Here is an 18,163-nt window from a genome sequence, read left to right on the forward strand (position 1 = left end):
AGGCTGAGATAGGAGAATAGCTTGAGTCCAGGCATTCCAGGTTACTTACAGTGATCTGCGATTGCGCCAGTGCACTCCAGCCTGGGCAACAGAATGAGACCCTGTCTTTAAGAATAAATACATAAGTAAATAAGTAAATGTCAAAACTGCATATTGTTTGGCGTCTGAGTTGCATGCAACTGATGGAGCCTTTGAGTTGAGACCGTTTCCCCACTGCTGCCTCCTACAAATTCCAGCCCTATTAAAGATAGGCTAGCCCAGCCTGATAAAAGACCAGGGGGACTGGACTTTGGGGTCTCCAGCCCTGACCACAGTCTGAATTTAATGCAAACGGCGCCTCTCTTCCAGCCCAAGCAGCTGTTCTGGAACAGCGACTGCACGCGCCGCTGCCGCTGTTTCCGTCGCAACCTGATCCAGTGCGACCCGCGCCAGTGCAAGTCCGACGAGGAGTGCGCGCTGCGCAACGGGGTGCGCGGCTGCTTCAGCACCAAGACCTCCTACTGCCTGGCGGCCGGCGGCGGCGTCTTCCGCACCTTCGACGGCGCCTTCCTCCGCTTCCCGGCCAACTGCGCCTTCGTGCTGTCCACCATCTGCCAGAAACTGCCCGACATCTCCTTCCAGCTTATCATCAACTTCGACAAGTGGTCGGCCCCCAACCTCACCATCATTTCGCCCGTCTACTTCTACATTAACGAAGAGCAGATTCTCATCAGCGACCGGAACACGGTCAAGGTGACCAGTCTGGTGTCCATTCTTAAGAAGGGGCCCGGAAACAAGGGGTTGGCTGGGGGATTGTGTAGGGTTCTCCCAGATAGCCAAGTTGTGGGATAGATTGTTGCTTCATGGTGTTCCACACACAGTGACCAGGTTTTAAAGAATCGAAGTATGAAGATGCTTTAAGCATTAAGAATGGACACCATTTGGTTCTTGGCTGATGATTCCAAAGGCAGGAGACTTGCGGGGTCTCAGAGCCAGGCAATGGCATGGGTGCTAACAGAGCTTCAGGTGATAAATTGTTAGGTAAATCAGTTTTTACTCTGATTACTTTCCAAAATGCGTCTCATTTGTTTTTAACAGCCCTTAAGATTATTTTTGGCTCTGCCCTCTTGTAGTCAGACCCACCCTTCATCTTTGCCATCCTTTCTATAAGCTAAGAGAAAGCAAGCATTTGCCTACAAAACACCAATCTGAGTGAAAACCTGACGCGCACCTCCTTTGTCCAAGGGCCACATGATGACCCGCTGAGGGGCAGGAAATGGGAGGCTGCACTTGGTGGACTTCTCTTAGGTTGGCTCCTCCTTAGGCCCATTTCCTGGTTTCTTGTTTATCTTACACCTGTGTGTAAATAAATGTAAACCCCCCACCCAACCCCCCACTCACCCCCACAACAAATATGGCTCTCTACTTGAATTCCTCCCACCCTTTTTAAGAAGATCACCTGCTCAGATGCACTGTTGACGGTGACCCAGCCTCTCAGGCAGAGCAGGCTGCTGCCGCAGGTCGCCAGGAAGGATGGAGCCAGGCCCCAGCACTGTGAGCACAGGGAGGGAGGGACCCAGAGACAGCCACATTACCACTTTTTGGAATTGAGTGTTATTGCGTGTATCTGTTTTCCACCTGCTCAGATAATCAGGCCTTGAGTGTATCTTTAATTGAAGAGTCATCAAATAGCATAGTATCAAGCATCAGGCAAAAGACCAGCAGTATTTTGTGAGCTTAAAATGAAGAATCTGAAATTTAATACCGGTTTTAACTTCAGTGAAAGGTGCCACTGTTTTTGACATTCTCATTCCTTTTACAAATTGGCCCACATCAACACGACAGCGTTGGTCCAGAATCCAGGGGCTAGAAAATGAAGATGACCACCCGAGAGAGAAAAACTGACATTGTGGCTGAACAAAATACCCAAGCTAGTCAAAACAGTAGAGACTCATTTTTTAAAAAGGTGTCTGGTTTTTATTTTTTTATTTTAAGGTACAAAAGCTACTAATAGCCTGGGGAGAAAATTTTTATTTTGTAAGTACAGGAAAAGCATGTTATATTCTGCCCCAAGGGCTAAGGAAAGAAAATGTTAGAAAGCAGGAAAATGACAAATGCAGAAAATAATGTGCCTATAGGTCCTCTGGGGGGACCTCCAGTTTGAACATTATAAGCAAGAAAACGATAAACATGGCAATGATGCCCAGATCCATCTTAACTGTGTTAGACTCTCGTTGGCACAGGATTGGGATTTCATTTTCAGTAATTGGCTTATGCTGGGGAAAGTTTTAGACACAAATGCAGCCATTCATTGTGGGTTATACTTTTCTAAGATTTCCTTATCTCTCACCTCCTCTCCCCTACTTCTGTTCCATAGTTGCTTCCTTTGGGGCAACTACACAGTAAGATGAGTGAATGCCTTTAAACTCTAGGGCAGGGGCTGGCAAATCTGCTTGCTGCCTGTTTGTGTAAATAAAGCTTTGCTGGAACACATCCACACTCATTTAGTTGTGTATTGTCTGTGGTTGCTGTCATGCCGCAGGGACAGAGTGGAGTCGTTGAGACAGAGATCACAGAGCCTGCGATGCCCAGAATATTTTCCCTGGCCCTTTCCTGAACAAGTTTGGCAACCCCTGCTCTAAGCGTAATTATTTTCTGTTTTCCTCCTCCTATAGGTGAATGGCACACAAGTGAATGTTCCATTTATAACTGGTTTGGCAACCAAAATCTACAGCAGTGAGGGGTTTCTGGTGATTGACACCAGCCCAGACATCCAGATATACTACAATGGTTTCAACGTCATTAAAATCAGCATCAGCGAGAGGCTGCAGAACAAAGTGTGTGGTCTCTGTGGCAACTTCAACGGGGACCTAACAGATGATTATGTGACCTTGCGAGGGAAGCCGGTGGTAAGCAGCGTGGTGCTGGCCCAGAGCTGGAAAACCAATGGCATGCAGAAGAGGTGAGGGTGTAGGAGTTCAAGCCACTAAACTTGGTGGCCCAGGTTCTCTCACGTCCATAGGTGGTGTGAATGAGGAATGCACTTTCCTTAGCACTGCCCCTGCTCTCCTACAGAGATGAACCCAAGCTCTTTGGAGTTTTGATGCTAAAACTAGGCACATCAGAGACCCCAGTAATTTTGTGAACTGCAGAGGAAGGAGTTGGGCTTAGATGATATAACTCTAATTTTCAGGTCATCCAGCCCTTGGCTAAACAGAAGAGTGTGCCCAGGATGAGAACTCTGAAGCCTTGACCAGCTGCCCACCCAGGACCTAGGCACCCCTGCTGGGTGTGGAATTAAGAGTTGACTCAGAAGAAGAAGGGCTATCTTTGACTCCCTTAGTGCTGGGTCTAATTGTGTGTCCTTGCCTCTTACAAGAAGGCTTGACTATGGTTGTGTAGGTAGAAGTTGGTGGGAATCAGGAAAGCCTTTTTTAAAAACAGCAGTTACAAGGTTATTATCAGGCCCACCCCTGCCAGCAAAGAGAGAGTGAGCTAAAGAAGTTATTCCAAGGCCGGGCGCGGTGGCTCAAGCCTGTAATCCCAGCACTTTGGGAGGCCGAGACGGGTGGATCACGAGGTCAGGAGATCAAGACCATCCTGGCTAACACGGTGAAACCCCGTCTCTACTAAAAAAAAATACAAAAAACTAGCCGGGCGTGGTGGTGGGCGCCTGTAGTCCCAGCTACTCGGGAGGCTGAGGCAGGAGAATGGCGTGAACCTGGGAGGCGGAGCTTGCAGTGAGCTGAGATCCGGCCACTGCACTCCAGCCTGGGCGACAGAGTGAGACTCCGTCTCAAAAAAAAAAAAAAAAAAAAAAAAAAAAGTTATTCCAAAGGTTTTAAATTTAGGGCCCCTCAGGGCTGCTGAGTATGTGGATACCTTTCTGGATCTGTAGATATGCTTCTCTTTCTTGTTAGTTCTGCTTGTACAATGGCTCAATCATGTTGCTTTACATGCTAAATATCAGCTAAATCCCTAGTCTTGGAAATCACACTTTAAGCCTCTTTGACCCTGCCCCAAGTGCACAGTGAACAATGTATCATATATTAGACTGTCCTGTGAATTATGGGACTCAGAGCTGTGAAAATCCTTGGGCAATATCTTGTTCAGTCTCTTCCTTTCCTAGGTAAAACAGAGACTAAGACAGAGAATGGCTTATATGAGGAGGCCCCATATATGGCAAAGCCAGGATGAGATTCCAGGATTCCTAATTTGGTGCTTACTCTAGAATGCTATGCATTGACCCACAGATAGAAAAGAGAGAACTTTGGACATTATATTTAGAACACTACTTTAAGCCACTGTAGTGTTTCCAAAGATAGGCAAGGTTCAGCTCCTCTTGAGGAATTATGATTCTGTTTGAATTTGGCCGGCCTGCCTCCCTCCCTCCTCCCTCCCTCCTTCCCTCCCTCTTTCCCTTCCTTCCCCTTTCCCTTCCCTTCCCTTCCCTTCCCTTCCCTTCCCTTCCCTTCCCTTCCCTTCCCTTCCCTTCCCTTCCCTTCCCTCCCCTCCCCTCCCCTCCCCTCCCCTCCCCTCCCCTCCCCCACTCCCCCTTCCCCTCCTGCTCCTCCTCCTCACCGGTCCCTTCCCCTCCCCTCCTCTTCCTTTTAAAATAAACTGTTATCAGCTGGACACCGACTTTCTTGTAATGTTTTGCTTTTGGTCCCTCATGGCTAAAGTGGAACTGGCTTAGAAGGCTTCCTTTCAAATCTTTAATTCTGCCAAGTATCATTACTATTATCATTGTTATTAGTTATTATATTCATACCTGTTAATGGTTATTATATCAATTGTATCAAACATATCAATCAATTATGCCAAAGTGTTCGTGGTTACTATATCAATATCTGCCTTTCGTATGGCACTTTGGCCACTAATCCATCATTCCATTTTAGCCTCACTGTAGTTCAATGATATGTGACAGGAATTACCGTTTCACTTTCTTAGATGGATAGAATAGAGACCAGTAGTATCTGACTTGCCAAAGGTCACAAAGCTAATTAGTGTTGGAACTGGCACAGTGCACTAGCTTCAGGGGTAGCAAAACAGGTACAGATGCTATTTACCTTCCATTGAAGATCTCAGATGGCTGTTTTTGCATCACTCAGTCTGACCAGACCTCTTGCCCCCAGCTGCAACGAGCTGCAGTTCTCACAGTATGCAGCCATGTGTGACAATGTGCACATCCAGAAGATGCAGGGTGATGGCTACTGCCTGAAGCTCACCGACATGAAGGGCTTCTTCCAGCCCTGCTATGGGCTTCTTGATCCCCTCCCATTCTACGAGTCCTGCTACCTGGACGGCTGCTACAACCACAAGAAGTTCCAGCTGTGCGGCTCCCTGGCTGCCTACGGGGAGGCCTGCCGCTCCTTCGGGATCCTCAGCACCGAATGGATTGAGAAGGAGAATTGCTGTAAGAGAATTATTTTATTTCTGTGGATTCCATTTTCAGTGAAAAGAACAGCTTTGCAGGTAGCATTGCTTTTTCTAGGGATGACTGGTCCTCTCCAGATTTACTCATAGATCTGCTTCCAGGATTGGATAGTAGAGAGCTGTGAGCTGCAGCCGAGATTCAGTGACGGGCCCCTCCCATGGAGCCTAACCCACCTATGGTTCCTGTCCAGCTATGGAATTTGGAAAACAAACGTGGGAAGATGGGGCTCTCTGGGTTGGAAGAGCCCTGGTTTAGTGGCTTATGAGGTAGAGGGACACAGTGTGGGATTCCCGATGGATTTTAGTTCCCAAACGCATCTCCACCTTGGCTTCTTTAGCATGAGGTCATCCTCTATCAGAAAGTGAAGGCAAGAGCAGGCGGAAGGCAGAGGTGGAACTGAGCTGGTTATGTCCACCTGGGCTGAAAGGAAGCTGCAGTTGGATTGACTGTGGAGATCACATATATTAGATCAGCTGGTAAAAAAAAAGGTAAACAGAATCTTGTGGGTTTTTTTCTGTAGTAAGAAAATTATTTTGATGTGTATTCTATTATTCAATTTGTTCATTTTCCTACTGTGTTAATCAAATAGGGGAGTGATTATAGATGTATACACACACATGTAAACGTGCCATAGACATACATGTGTGTCCATACACATAAATGGTCACTCCCACTAGTGTGGCCAACAGAATGTGTGTTTTGTGCTCTGACCCACAACACCAGCCCGGTGTGTATATAGGTACCACTGTGAAAACAGGCTGACTCCAAGACGATAAATACATGTTGGTAAATTTGCAGACCAAACTGGATCAAGTGTAGGAATACACTTTAATTCAGAGCCTAAAAACAATGCAGTTAATTAAAATACATTTCAGTGATTTCAGAAACTGTTAAGCAAATTACTAGTCTCTGTTGGAAACTAACAAAAATATTTGTTAATATTTTACTCTGCTGTGTTCATAAGAATACTTTCAATGACTTTAAAAATTAACTGTTTTGAACTTTTCAAATTGTCAGGAATTTTAAAAAATACATATATAATTCAAAAAATACTCAAAGCTTCCATCTGTCTAAGGGCATGTTTTATCTGCCAGTTGGCAGATGGACCACCACATTTGTAAATAAACATTTCCTTCTTGTGGACTGTAACCTCTGCACCATGTTTCTGTTACTCTGTTTGTCATTCTCATGCAGAGTCGGTCAATCATAACATTCGCTTGGTGGCTGCCATGTGCTTAGCACTGTGCTAGGTACTGGATATACTGGGCCAGTGAAAGGATCTTTATAAAAAGCAGCCTTTTGAAAATAAATATATTTAACTTATGCTGATGGCATTCTTTCAGTTGTCCTTCCAGAAATTAAGACAGGCTTATGCTGAGCCATCCATGCACTCCTACCTAATGTAATTAGTTACCTACCAGAGGGGCGTGGCAGCTGAGTCAGAAGAGGTATATGGAGCTGTGGGCAGCCTGGGATTTTTGTTTTGTTTTTAAACTCTTTTTTTCCCTGTGTGTGGGGGTATGTGTGTCTGTGGTGAGAACATGAAACTCTAGTCTGTTGGTAATTTTCAAGTGTACAGTGTATTGGTACTAACTATAGCCACTTTGATGTACAGTAGATCGCTTGGATTTATTCCTCTTGTCTAAATGAAATTTTGCATCCTTTAAAAACTCTTTTTTAAAAAACTCTTGAAGCCAACTTGGCTCATGCTGGGATTGAACAGTTGTTTCTTTAGCACTGTCCATCATATACCGTGATGAACAGGAGGAATATTCTGTCTTGATAGGCAGAGCGATTCTTTAAATAAAGAAATGAACTTCTAAAAGAAAATGCTAATTAGTGGTTCTCAAACTGAGGCGTTGACTATCTTGCAGGTGATCTCATCTGTTACAGAAATATTGTTCATAAAAACATGATGATGATACTCCACATAACATCTTTATTTTACTTACAGTTTTACCCTTTTGGCAAAACAGCACCATGAATCTAAGTCAATGCTGGTGAGCTGTGTGGAGGTTTTTCCTTTGTCTATTTTTACAAAATCAAGTAGCAGATCATGGGGGAAAGTGAACCAAGAATCAGAAAGGAGTCAGAAGCGCTGGTGTGGGAGACCTCTCTGGGATCTTACTGGCCCTAATATGTTCATTATTGACACATATTTATTGTGCACCAACCATGAGGTGGTTGAATGCTGGGATGTAGAGATAAATGATTTGGATGCTACTCTTTATATAAATATCAGTGCAAATCGTTGTGCTATAGTGTAGTGGGTGCCTTAATCGTGGTAAGATTACTGGGGTTAAGAGCATCTGTGCATTCAGTCTTCACCACTTACCTTCGCTTTTGACCTTGGGCAAGTTTCAGCTGTGAAATAGAGCTTATAATATTTAGCCTTGAGGAGTATTTGCGAGGGTCAAAGAAGCTAATCCAGGCCCATAGCACGCACCTATTTGCTAGCTATTGACATTATTTTCTGGAAGGTTGCCATGTCTGTTAACCTGCAGCTGCCATCTGACCATTTCCAATGTGATTAAAGAGGCAAGTCTGGAGTGGAACCAAATGTTACCGCATGTAGGTGTGAAAATCAAGTTGTGCATGTTTCTGTGTGTTTTTCTTTTTAGCAGGAGTGGTTGAAGATCCCTGTGTGGGGGCGGACTGTCCCAACCGAACCTGCGAGCTGGGCAATGGCAGGGAGCTGTGTGGCTGCATCGAGCCGCCCCCCTATGGAAACAGTGAGTGACACGGGCCACCTCCCCACCCAGAAAGGCCCCGTGGGAGATGCTGCTCTGGGGAGGGACCTTGATGCATCCCACTTTGTGAAGCTTTCCCAAACAGTGAAGCTTTCAGGAGCATTTAAGCAGAACAAGGAAGCAATCTGACTGCTTCAAAGTATAGCTACATCCTTTTCCTCAATACATTGTAACACACAAATTTGTACATGAATGGAACCAGCCATTTCCATCTGAGGTCACGTTCAACATCAGAAAGGTCCAAATTGATCTTTTAGATGCACAAGGAAATAGGGTATTTTGATGTCAATATGAAATAATTAGGATGAATGTTATTTAAAGCCAGATTTATTTGGCCCAAAGCTTTTTGGTCCCGAAGATATGTACGACTCAAATGTCTGAAGCAAGCCATAAATAACTAGGACTCCAGGACTTGTTCCTAACTGTAGCTCCCTTGGTGTGGAAATGGCCTTGTCCACTGCCGAGCCTGCCTGGATGGCAGCTTGAAGCGGAGCTGCTTTGCCTTCCATCTCTGCTCCCCTTCCTGAACCAAGTAACGCAGAGGCAGCTGCTAAATTTAACAGCATTGGAGAATGAAAATCTGGTTGACCAAAGGCTCCTTAGGAGGGGACAAGGGCTTCACCTAAACAGATAAAAATGTTTTTCTCTGTTTCTATAGTGCTTATTAGCTGTATTTACATGCTCAAGAGAAAATGTCAATTGGTGCATTGCCATGTCAAAAAACAAGCTCCTAGTGCTCACCTGGGAATCGCTACGGTTCTGCCGAGCTGAATCAGCAGGGGCTTCGGATGTGGCCTGGCCAGTGCTGCTGTCCCTGAGAGGCATGCTTTTCAGCCAGGCCACAATGTGCCAGATTTGGTATGTTCAGTATGTAGCTTACAGAAAAGTAGCTGCCACCAGCAAGGTGGGGGAAGACATGTTTTTATAAAGAAAAGACAGAAGACACTTTATTAGCATTTTTATCTTTTTAAAAAGGCTCTGCTAATGCCCAAGTTACTGCTTTGAATGAATTCATATGCTCGCTTGGTCTGATCAAAGCCTAATTAGAAATGCTGCAGTCTTTGAGTGGAGATCATTTGCCTCTTCTAAAGGAGAATGGTAATGGGATGCTTTGCTCCCACTCCTGCAGCAAGACCGACTCCACTGATTTGCCTTTCGTAATAACTGTTCCCACAGACTCACATGACATTATCGATGCAGAGGTGACCTGCAAAGCATCCCAGATGGAAGTGTCCATATCTAAGTGCAAACTCTTCCAGCTCGGTTTTGAGAGGGAGGGCGTGAGGATCAATGACAGACAGTGTACCGGCATCGAGGGGGAAGATTTTATCTCCTTTCAGATCAACAACACCAAAGGGAATTGTGGAAACATTGTGCAGGTGAGAAAAGCAGCAGGAAAGAGCACCTGGCAGAGACAGCGACAGCTTCGAGTGTTTGCACATTTATTGTCCCAAAAGCTAACTTCAGGATGATCTGCTTAGAAATATGCTCCTTGGAAAACAGCAATAGGCATGTGTAAAATGAAAGACAGCAAGAGCAGTCGTCATTTCATGCTAAGTGGTTGACGGAGTTGAAAGAGTGATGTGTTTTTTCCTTGGTTTGGGATGCCTACTGTGGTTCTTTGTCTTGTATATGGATAGAATTGTGTCTTTTATGCTTCTATTGTTCTTTGAGGCAAATACATCTAGGCTTAGCTATTTCAGGGGGTAAGGGAGTCCCAAACCTCATTTAACAGGTGGCTTCAGGCCGAGTGCTTTGGCTCATGCCTGTAATCCCAGTGTGTCCGGAATTGGTGGGTTCTTGGTCTCGCTAACTTCAAGAATGAAGCCGCGGACCCTTGCGGTGAGTGTTACAGTTCTTAAAGATGGTGTGTCTGGAGTTTGTTCCTTCAGACATTCAGATGTGTTTGGAGCTTCTTCCTTCTGGTGGGTTCGTGGTCTCGCTGGCTTCAGGACTGAAGCTGCAGACCTTTGCAGTGAGGGTTATAGCTCTTAAAGGCAGCATGGACCCAAAGAGTGAGTAGCAGCAAGATTTATTGTAAAGAGCGAAAATAAAGCTTCCACAGTGTGGAAGGGGACCCGAGTGGGTTGCCACTGGCTGGCTCCAGCACCCTGCTTTTCTTCCCTTATCTGGCCCCACCCACGTCCTGCTGATTGGTCCATTTTACAGAGAGCTGATTGGTCCATTTTGACAGGGTGCTGATTGGTGCATTTACAATCTCTGAGCTAGACACAGGAGTGCTGGACAGAAAAGTTCTCCAAGTCCCCACTAGGTTAGCTAGATACAGAGTATCAATTGGTGTATTTTCAAACCTTGAGCTAGACAGAGTGCTGATTGGTTTGTTTACGATCCCTTAGCTAGACATAAAAGTTCTCCAAGTCCCCACTAGGTTAGCTAGATACAGAGTGCTGACCAGTGCATTTACAAACCCTGAGCTAGACATGGAGTACTGATTGGTGCATTTACAATCCTCTAGCTAGACACAGAGTGCCAGACAGAAAAGTTCTCCAAGTCTCCACTAGGTTACCTAGATACAGACTACTGATTAGTGTATTTACAAACCCTGAGCTAGACACAGAGTGCTGATTGGTGCATTTACGATCCCTTAGCTAGACATAAAGGTTTTCCAAGTCCCCGCTAGACTCAGGAACCCAGCTGGCTTCACCTAGTGCTGTAGGCAGAGCTGCCTGCCAGTCCTGAGGGGCACCTGCACTCCTCAGCCCTTGGGTGGTCAATGGAACCAGGCACTATGGAGCAGGGGGTGGAGCCCATTGGGGAGGTTTGGGCCCCATGGGAGCCCACCATGGAGGGTGGGGCTCAGACATGGCAGGCTGCAGGTCCTGAGCCTTGCCCCACGGGGAGGTGGCTGAGGCCTGGGGAGAATTCCAGAGTGGTGCATGTGGGCCAGCAGTGCTGGGAAACCTGGCACAGCCTCTGCAGCTGCTGGCCAGGGTGCTAAGCCCCTCACTACCCTGGGCTGGCGCTGGCCTGTGAGCGCTGGACACAGCCCCAGTTCCTGCCTGCGCCTCTCCCTCCACACCTCCCTGCAAGCAGAGGGAGCCGGCTCTGGCCTGGGCCAGCCCAGAGAGGGGCTCCCACAGTGCAGTGGCGGGGTAAAGGGCTCCTCAAGTGCTGCCAGAGTGGACACTGAGGCCGAGGAGGTGCCAAGAATGAGGGCTGCCAGCACATTGTCACCTCTCACCAGCACCTTGTGAGGCCAAAGCAGAAGGACTGCAAGAGGCCAGAAATTCAAGATGAGCCCAGGCAACATCACAAGACCCTGTCTCTATTTAAAAAAAAAAAAAAATCTAAAAATTAGCTGGCTGTGGTGACAGTGCCTGTAGTTGTGTCTGCTTGGAAGGCTGACATGGGAGGATCTCAAGCCCAGGAGTTCAAGGCTGCAGTGAGCTATGATTGCACCACTGCACTCCAGCCTGGGTGACAGTGAGACCGTGTCACTAAAAACAAAACAAAACAAAACAAAAAACAGCTGACTTCAGAAATATAGTAAGGTCCCAACTTTTAATGTCAGATTGTGCAGTGTATAGGTTAGCAAAGCATCTTGTTTCTCTTCTTTTTCTGCCTTGCTGTGCGTCTTCTATTCATGGCTCTATTTCTTAATACTTTTACCAGAGGTTGAAAGGAGTAAGGAGGTGAAACTTGCACTTGTTCATGTTGGTCCTTGTAGGGATGTCTGGTGATGGATTTGGTGGAGAAGAGATTTTGAATTAAGCATTGAAAAAGAAGATTTCTGTTACTCAGCAATGGCAATAGTTCATGCTATTCCTAGCTTGGGGTCTCACAGATAAGTGGGGTCTGGTAGTGGTTAGAATTCAGTAGTAGATGAAATCACCTTCCACTGGTATTCAAGGTTAGCAGACTGAAGGGTGCTGCTGATATCTATTGTAATACTTTTTTGCCCCAAGTAAATGCTAAGGCTAGCTCCATGCTACTTTATACTGGCCTCTAAGTTATGTATGGAAGGAAGCCATTTCTCCACTTTCAGGGATATGGATTTGATATGCAAGCTACATACTCACTCCCAGATGTAATGATTTCTGACTTCCCCTTGCTCTGCAGTCCAATGGCACTCATATCATGTATAAAAACACAATCTGGATCGAAAGTGCCAACAACACTGGCAACATCATCACCAGGGACCGCACGATCAATGTGGAATTTGCATGTGCTTATGAGCTGGATATCAAGATCTCCTTGGATTCTGTTGTGAAGCCTATGCTAAGGTAAGGCACCTCCTGGGCTGTGCACATTGCTTTTTCTTTTCCTTGACAGTTAAGGTTAGCATAATCAAAATTGCTAGCATTTGTCTTTGATGCCCTAGGAAAAACATAATTCACGTTTCTTGAGCCTAAATCCTTTCAATCAGCATTGTTCAATAGAACTCTCTGTGATGATGGAAATGTTCCATCTGTACTGTTTAATGTGGTGGCTACGTGTGGCTGCTCAGCACTTGAAATGTGGCTCAGGGGGCTGCGAATTGAATTTTTAATTTTATTTAATTTTATTTCATTTAAATGTAAATTGCCCCATGTGGCTAGCAGGTACTATATTGGACAGCACAGCCTTAGACTTTGCTACTACATGTTTTGCTTTCCCTCTGCATTCTCAGCTTGAAAAATGGTAGATAATTGAACAGGTAACATTGTTTTAGGTTCCTGTCTCATAATTGTTTCCGTTTTAGTGTAATTAACCTGACAGTTCCAACCCAAGAAGGCAGCTTCACCACCAAGATGGCTCTCTACAAAAATGCCTCCTACAAACATCCTTACCGCCAGGGTGAAGTAGTGTTGACGACTCGAGATGTGCTGTATGTAGGGGTTTTTGTGGTTGGAGCTGACTCCACACATTTAATCCTAACGCTCAACAAATGCTATGCCACACCCTCCCGAGATAGCAATGATAAGCTCCGATATTTCATCATCGAAGGAGGGTGAGTAACCTCTTTATAGATAACAGTCTCAGAGCTTCAGGTATAATATTGTCTGCATCATTTTTTAAGGAAGGGAATGGAAACTAATATTTGTTGGCTGCCTACAAGGCCAGCATTTTGCATTTATTAATTCATCTAATTCTCAAGGCAACCTATGAGGTAGATATTATAAGCTTCATTTTACAGGCAATCAAGTAACTTGCCTAAAGTCACACAGAAATATAGTGGTAGGTACCCCAAGTCCATGTGACATTAACTACATTAACTACAAGATGCTTTATTCTCAAAGTGGGGATTCTGTGCTGTTTACTTTGAACTTCAATTTGGGAAGAATGTGGAATTCTGCAAATGAAAGAATATAATGACAATAACCACAGGTTAATGAACAGGGCATCTATAAAAATAAAAAAGAAATTAATATAATAGCCTATAGACTCAACAAGTTTCCCTTTACTCACCACTATATGCTTACCACCTAGTATATTTCCTGAAAACATAGTGATTACACAACAAAATTTCTTGAATGAATAAATGAATGAAAGAAAAGACTGTAGACCAACCACAATAATTATCTTTATTAAAAACAAAAATACTTTCTGGATATGTTAGACAGTTCACATTTATTGTAATAGGTTTTGTAACAATTCACTTTGACAGCTTTATTACAAAGATAATTTATAGGTAATACAATTTATTTGCTTTAAGTGTAAAAATCAATGGTAATTGATTGGTAAATTTGCAGAGAATTGCAAATATCACCATAATCTAATTTTAGAACATTTTTGTCACTCCAATAGTTACTTTTTATATGAATTTCTTTTTAAAATATATTGATACATTTACATATTTATGGAGTATATATGATATTTTGATACATGCATTAAATATGTAGTGCTCAGACCAGGGAATTTAGGATACTTATCACCTTGAATATGTGTCTTTTCTTTCTGTTGGGAGCGTTTCAAATCTTCTCTTCTGGCTATTTTGAAATATATAATAAATTGTTGTTAACTATAGTCACCCTACTGTGCTATCAAACACTAGAACTTATTCCTTTTATCTAAATGCATATTTGTAGCCATTAACCAAACTCTGTCCATCCCAGCTTCTTTCCCACCCTTTGGTAACTATCAGTCTGCTCTGTACGTCCATGAGATCAACTTTTGAAGCTCCCACATATGAGTGAGATACTGAGATATTTGCTTTTCTGTGCCTGGCTTATTTCATTTAACATATTGACTTCCAGTTCTGACCATGTTGTTGCAAATGATAGGATTTCATTTCTTTTTAAGGCTGAATAGTATTCCCTTGTGTATATATATCACATTTTCTTTATCCATTCATCCACTGATGTATACTTAGGTTGATACCATATCTTGGCTATTGTGAATAGTGCTGCAATAAACATAGAAGTGTAGAAATATTCTTTGGATATACTAATTTCCTTTCTTTTGGATAAATACCCAGTAGTGGCCTTGCTGGATCGTGTGGTAGTTCTATTTTTAGTGGTTTTTTTGGGGGGGTGTGTGTGTGTGTGTGTGTGCGCGTGCGTGTGTGTGAAACCTCTGTAGTGTTTCCCATAATGACTGTACTCATTTATATTCCCACCAATAGTGTAGAAGAGTTCCCCTTTCTCCATATCCTCACCAGCATTTGTTACTTTTTGTCTTTTTAATAGTAGCCATTTTAACTGGCATGACATGATATCTCATTGTGGTTTTGATTTTTATTTCCCTGATGATTAGTAACGTTGAGCATTTTTTTTTTTTGTATACTTGTTGGCCATTTGTATGTCTTCATTTGAGAAATATTTATGCAAATCCTTTGCCCAGTTTTTAAAGGAATTATTTGTTTTCTTGCCGTTGAGTTGTTTGAGTTTCTTGCATATTCTGGATACTAATCCCTTGTTGGATGAATAGTTTGCAAATATTTTCTTTTATTCAACAGGTTGTCTTTTCATTTTGTTGGTTGTTTTCTTTGCTGTGTAGAAACTTTTTAGTTTAATATAGTCCCATTTGTCTATTTTTGCTTTGTTGCTTGGGCTTTTGGAATCTTACCCATAAAATATTTGCCTCAACCAATGATGAAGCATGTTCACTTTGTTTTCTTCTAGTAGCTTTATAGTTTCTGGTTGAACATTTAAATCCACTTTGAGTTGATTTTTGTTTATGGTGAGACACAAGGGTATAATTTAATTCTTCTGCATATGGATATCCAGTTTTCTCAGCACCAGTTTTTGAAGAGAGCGTCCTTTCCCCAATGTAAGTTCTTGTCGTCTTTGTTGCAAATCAGTTGGCTGTAAATACATGGACTTACTTCTGAGTTCTGTTTTGTTACACTGGTCTATGTGTCTGTTTTTATACCAATATCATGCTGTTTTGGCTACTATAGCTTCACACTATACTTAAAAGTCAGGTAGTGTGATGTCTGCAGCTTTGTTCTTTTTACTGAGTATTGCTTGGGCTATTCAGGGTCTATTGTGGCTCTATACAAATTTTAGGATTTTTTTTTCTATTTCTGTGAAGAATTTCATTGGTACATTGATAGGGATTGCATTTAATCTGTGGATTTTTTTTTGTGGGTAGTACGATCACCTTAACAATTTCAATACTCCCAATCCATAAGTATGAGATATCTTTCCATTTGTTTGTCCTCTTCATTTTGTAATTTTCCTTGTAGAGATCTTTCACTTGGTTAAATTTAGTCCTAGATTTCTTATTTTTTTGTAAGTATTGTAAATGAGATTGCCTTCTTGATTTTTTTCGCTGCTAGTTCGTTATTGGTGTATAAAAATGCTACTAATTTTTGCATGCTGTTTTTATGTCCTGCAACTTTACTGAATTTGTTTATCTGTTCTAAGAGTTTTTGATGGAATCTTTAGGTTTTTCTGTATATAAGATCATGTTATCTGCAAAGGGAAAGTTTGACTTTCTATTTCCCAATTTGGATGTCTTTTATTTTTTTCTCTTGCTTGATTGAACTGGCTAGGACTTCTAGTACTATGTTAATAAGAATGATGAGAGTGAGAATCCATGAATTGTTCCAGTACTTTCAGCTTTTCTTCATTCAGTATGATATTACCCATGGGTTTGTCATATATGGCTTTTATTATGTTGAGGCATGTTCCTTCTGTTCCTAATATTTTGAGAATTTTTATCATAAAGGGATGTTGAATTTTATCAAATGCTTTTTGTGTGTCTATTGAGATAATTGTATGGTTTTTATTGTTCATTCTTATGTGATATATGACATTTGTTGATTTGTATATATTGAAACATTCTTGCATCCCTGGAATAAATCCTGCTTGATCATGGTGTATTATCTTTTTGATGTGCTGTTGGATTCAGTTTGCTAGTATTTTATTGAGGATTTTTGCATCTATGTTTAGACATTGGCTTGTTGTGTGTGTGTGTGTGTGTGTGTGTGTGTGTGTGTGTGTGTGTGGTGTCCTGGTCTAGTTTCGATATCAGGGTAATGCTGGCCTTGTAGAATGAGCTAGGAAGAATCCCCAAATTCCCTCCTCTTCGGTTTTTTTGAAATAGTTTAGGAAGCATTGGTGTTAGTTCTTCTTTGTAAGTATGGTAGAATTTAGCAGTAAAGACAACTAGTCCTGGACTTTTCTTTGCTGAGAGACATTTTGTTCCTGATTCAATCTTGTTATTAGTTATTGGTCTGTTCAGGTTTTCTATTTCTTCCTGGTTCAACCTTGGTAGGTTGTATGTGTACAAGAATCTATCCATTTTCTGTAGGTTTTACAAAGTGTATAGTTGTTCATAACAGTCTCTAATGATTCTTCATATTTCTGTGGTATAAGTATTATCTTCTTTTTTATTTCTGATTTTATTTGGGTTTTCTGTCTTTTTTCCCCTTAAGTTAGTCTAACCAGTGCTTTATCAATTTTGTTATCTTTTTAAAACATGAATGTACATTTCATCGATTTTTTGCTTGTTTTAGTCTCTACTTTATTTAACTCTGGCCTAATCTTTATTATTATTTTTTCCTTCTACTAATTTTGGATTTAATTTTCTACTTTTTTGATGTAGGTGTATATTGCAATAAGTTTCCCTCTTAGCACTGTTTTTTGTTGTATCTCACATGTTTTGGTATGTTCTGTTTCCATTTTCACTTGTTTTTAAAAATTTTTTTTAAATCTGCTTCTTAATTTATTCATTGACCCAGTGGTTGTTCAGGAGCATGTTGCCTAATTTCTAAGTATTTATTCAGTGTCCAAAATTTCTCTTGTTATTGATTTCTAGTTTTATTCTATTGTGGTCTGAGAAGATAGTCAATATGATTTCAATTTTTAAAAATTTGTCAGGACTTGGTTTTTGGCCTAACATATGGTCTATCTTGGAAAATATTCTGTGTACTAATGAGAAAAATGTGTATTCTGCAGCTGTTGGGTAAAATGTTCTGTGAATGCCTGTTAGGTCCATTTGGTCTAAAGTGCAATATAAATAAAATATTTTGTTGATTTTCTTTCTAATGTTGAGAGTAGGATGTTAAATTCTCCAACTTTCATTACTTTGGAATTTATCTCTCCCTTTAGATCTAATAATATTTGCTTTATACATTTGGGTGCTGTGATGTTGGATAGATATATATTTAGAATTGTTGTATCCTCTTGCTGAATTTATCCTTTTATCATTATGTAATGATCTTCTTTGTCTCTTTTTACAGCCTTTGACTTAAAGTCTGTTATGTCAGATACAAATATAGCTACCCCTGCTTGCTTTTGGTTTTGCTTTTCACAAATTATCTTTTTCCATCCCATTACTTTCAGTCTATGTGTGTCTTTTGCAGGTGAAGTGAGTTGCTTGTAGGCAGCATATATTGGAGTTTTTTGTTTGTTTGTTTGTTTTTAGCTGTTCAGTCAGTCTATATCTTTTAAGTGGCGAATTTAATCTGCTTACATTCAAGGTTATTATTGATAAGTGAGAACTTATTCCTGTCATTTTGTTTATTGTTTTATGGCTGTTTGTATACCCTTTGTGTCATTCTCTCTTATCATTTATTATTGTGGGTTGGTGGCTTTCTGTAGTAGTA

General features: G+C 42.0%; 1 protein-coding gene across 6 annotated transcripts in view; it reads left to right on the top strand.

The window, feature by feature from the left end:
• The window catches only part of TECTA (tectorin alpha), a 102,251-nt gene that overhangs the window by 73,756 nt on the left and 10,332 nt on the right, over window positions 1-18,163 (top strand). For 4 of the 6 annotated variants that reach the window (XM_028834086.2, XM_077964538.1, XM_077964537.1 and 1 more), the window contains 7 exons: window positions 349-732; window positions 2,655-2,941; window positions 5,115-5,395; window positions 8,038-8,148; window positions 9,343-9,545; window positions 12,247-12,410; window positions 12,869-13,117. In XM_028834086.2, coding sequence (XP_028689919.2) covers window positions 349-732; window positions 2,655-2,941; window positions 5,115-5,395; window positions 8,038-8,148; window positions 9,343-9,545; window positions 12,247-12,410; window positions 12,869-13,117 — 1,679 coding nt within the window. The remainder of the gene's footprint in view (window positions 1-348; window positions 733-2,654; window positions 2,942-5,114; window positions 5,396-8,037; window positions 8,149-9,342; window positions 9,546-12,246; window positions 12,411-12,868; window positions 13,118-18,163) is intronic. The other 2 variants (XR_013404347.1, XR_013404348.1) reach the window with 1 other exon arrangement.

Source organism: Macaca mulatta, chromosome 14 (assembly GCF_049350105.2).
Source record: "Macaca mulatta isolate MMU2019108-1 chromosome 14, T2T-MMU8v2.0, whole genome shotgun sequence".
Classification (NCBI taxonomy): Eukaryota; Metazoa; Chordata; class Mammalia; order Primates; family Cercopithecidae; genus Macaca; species Macaca mulatta.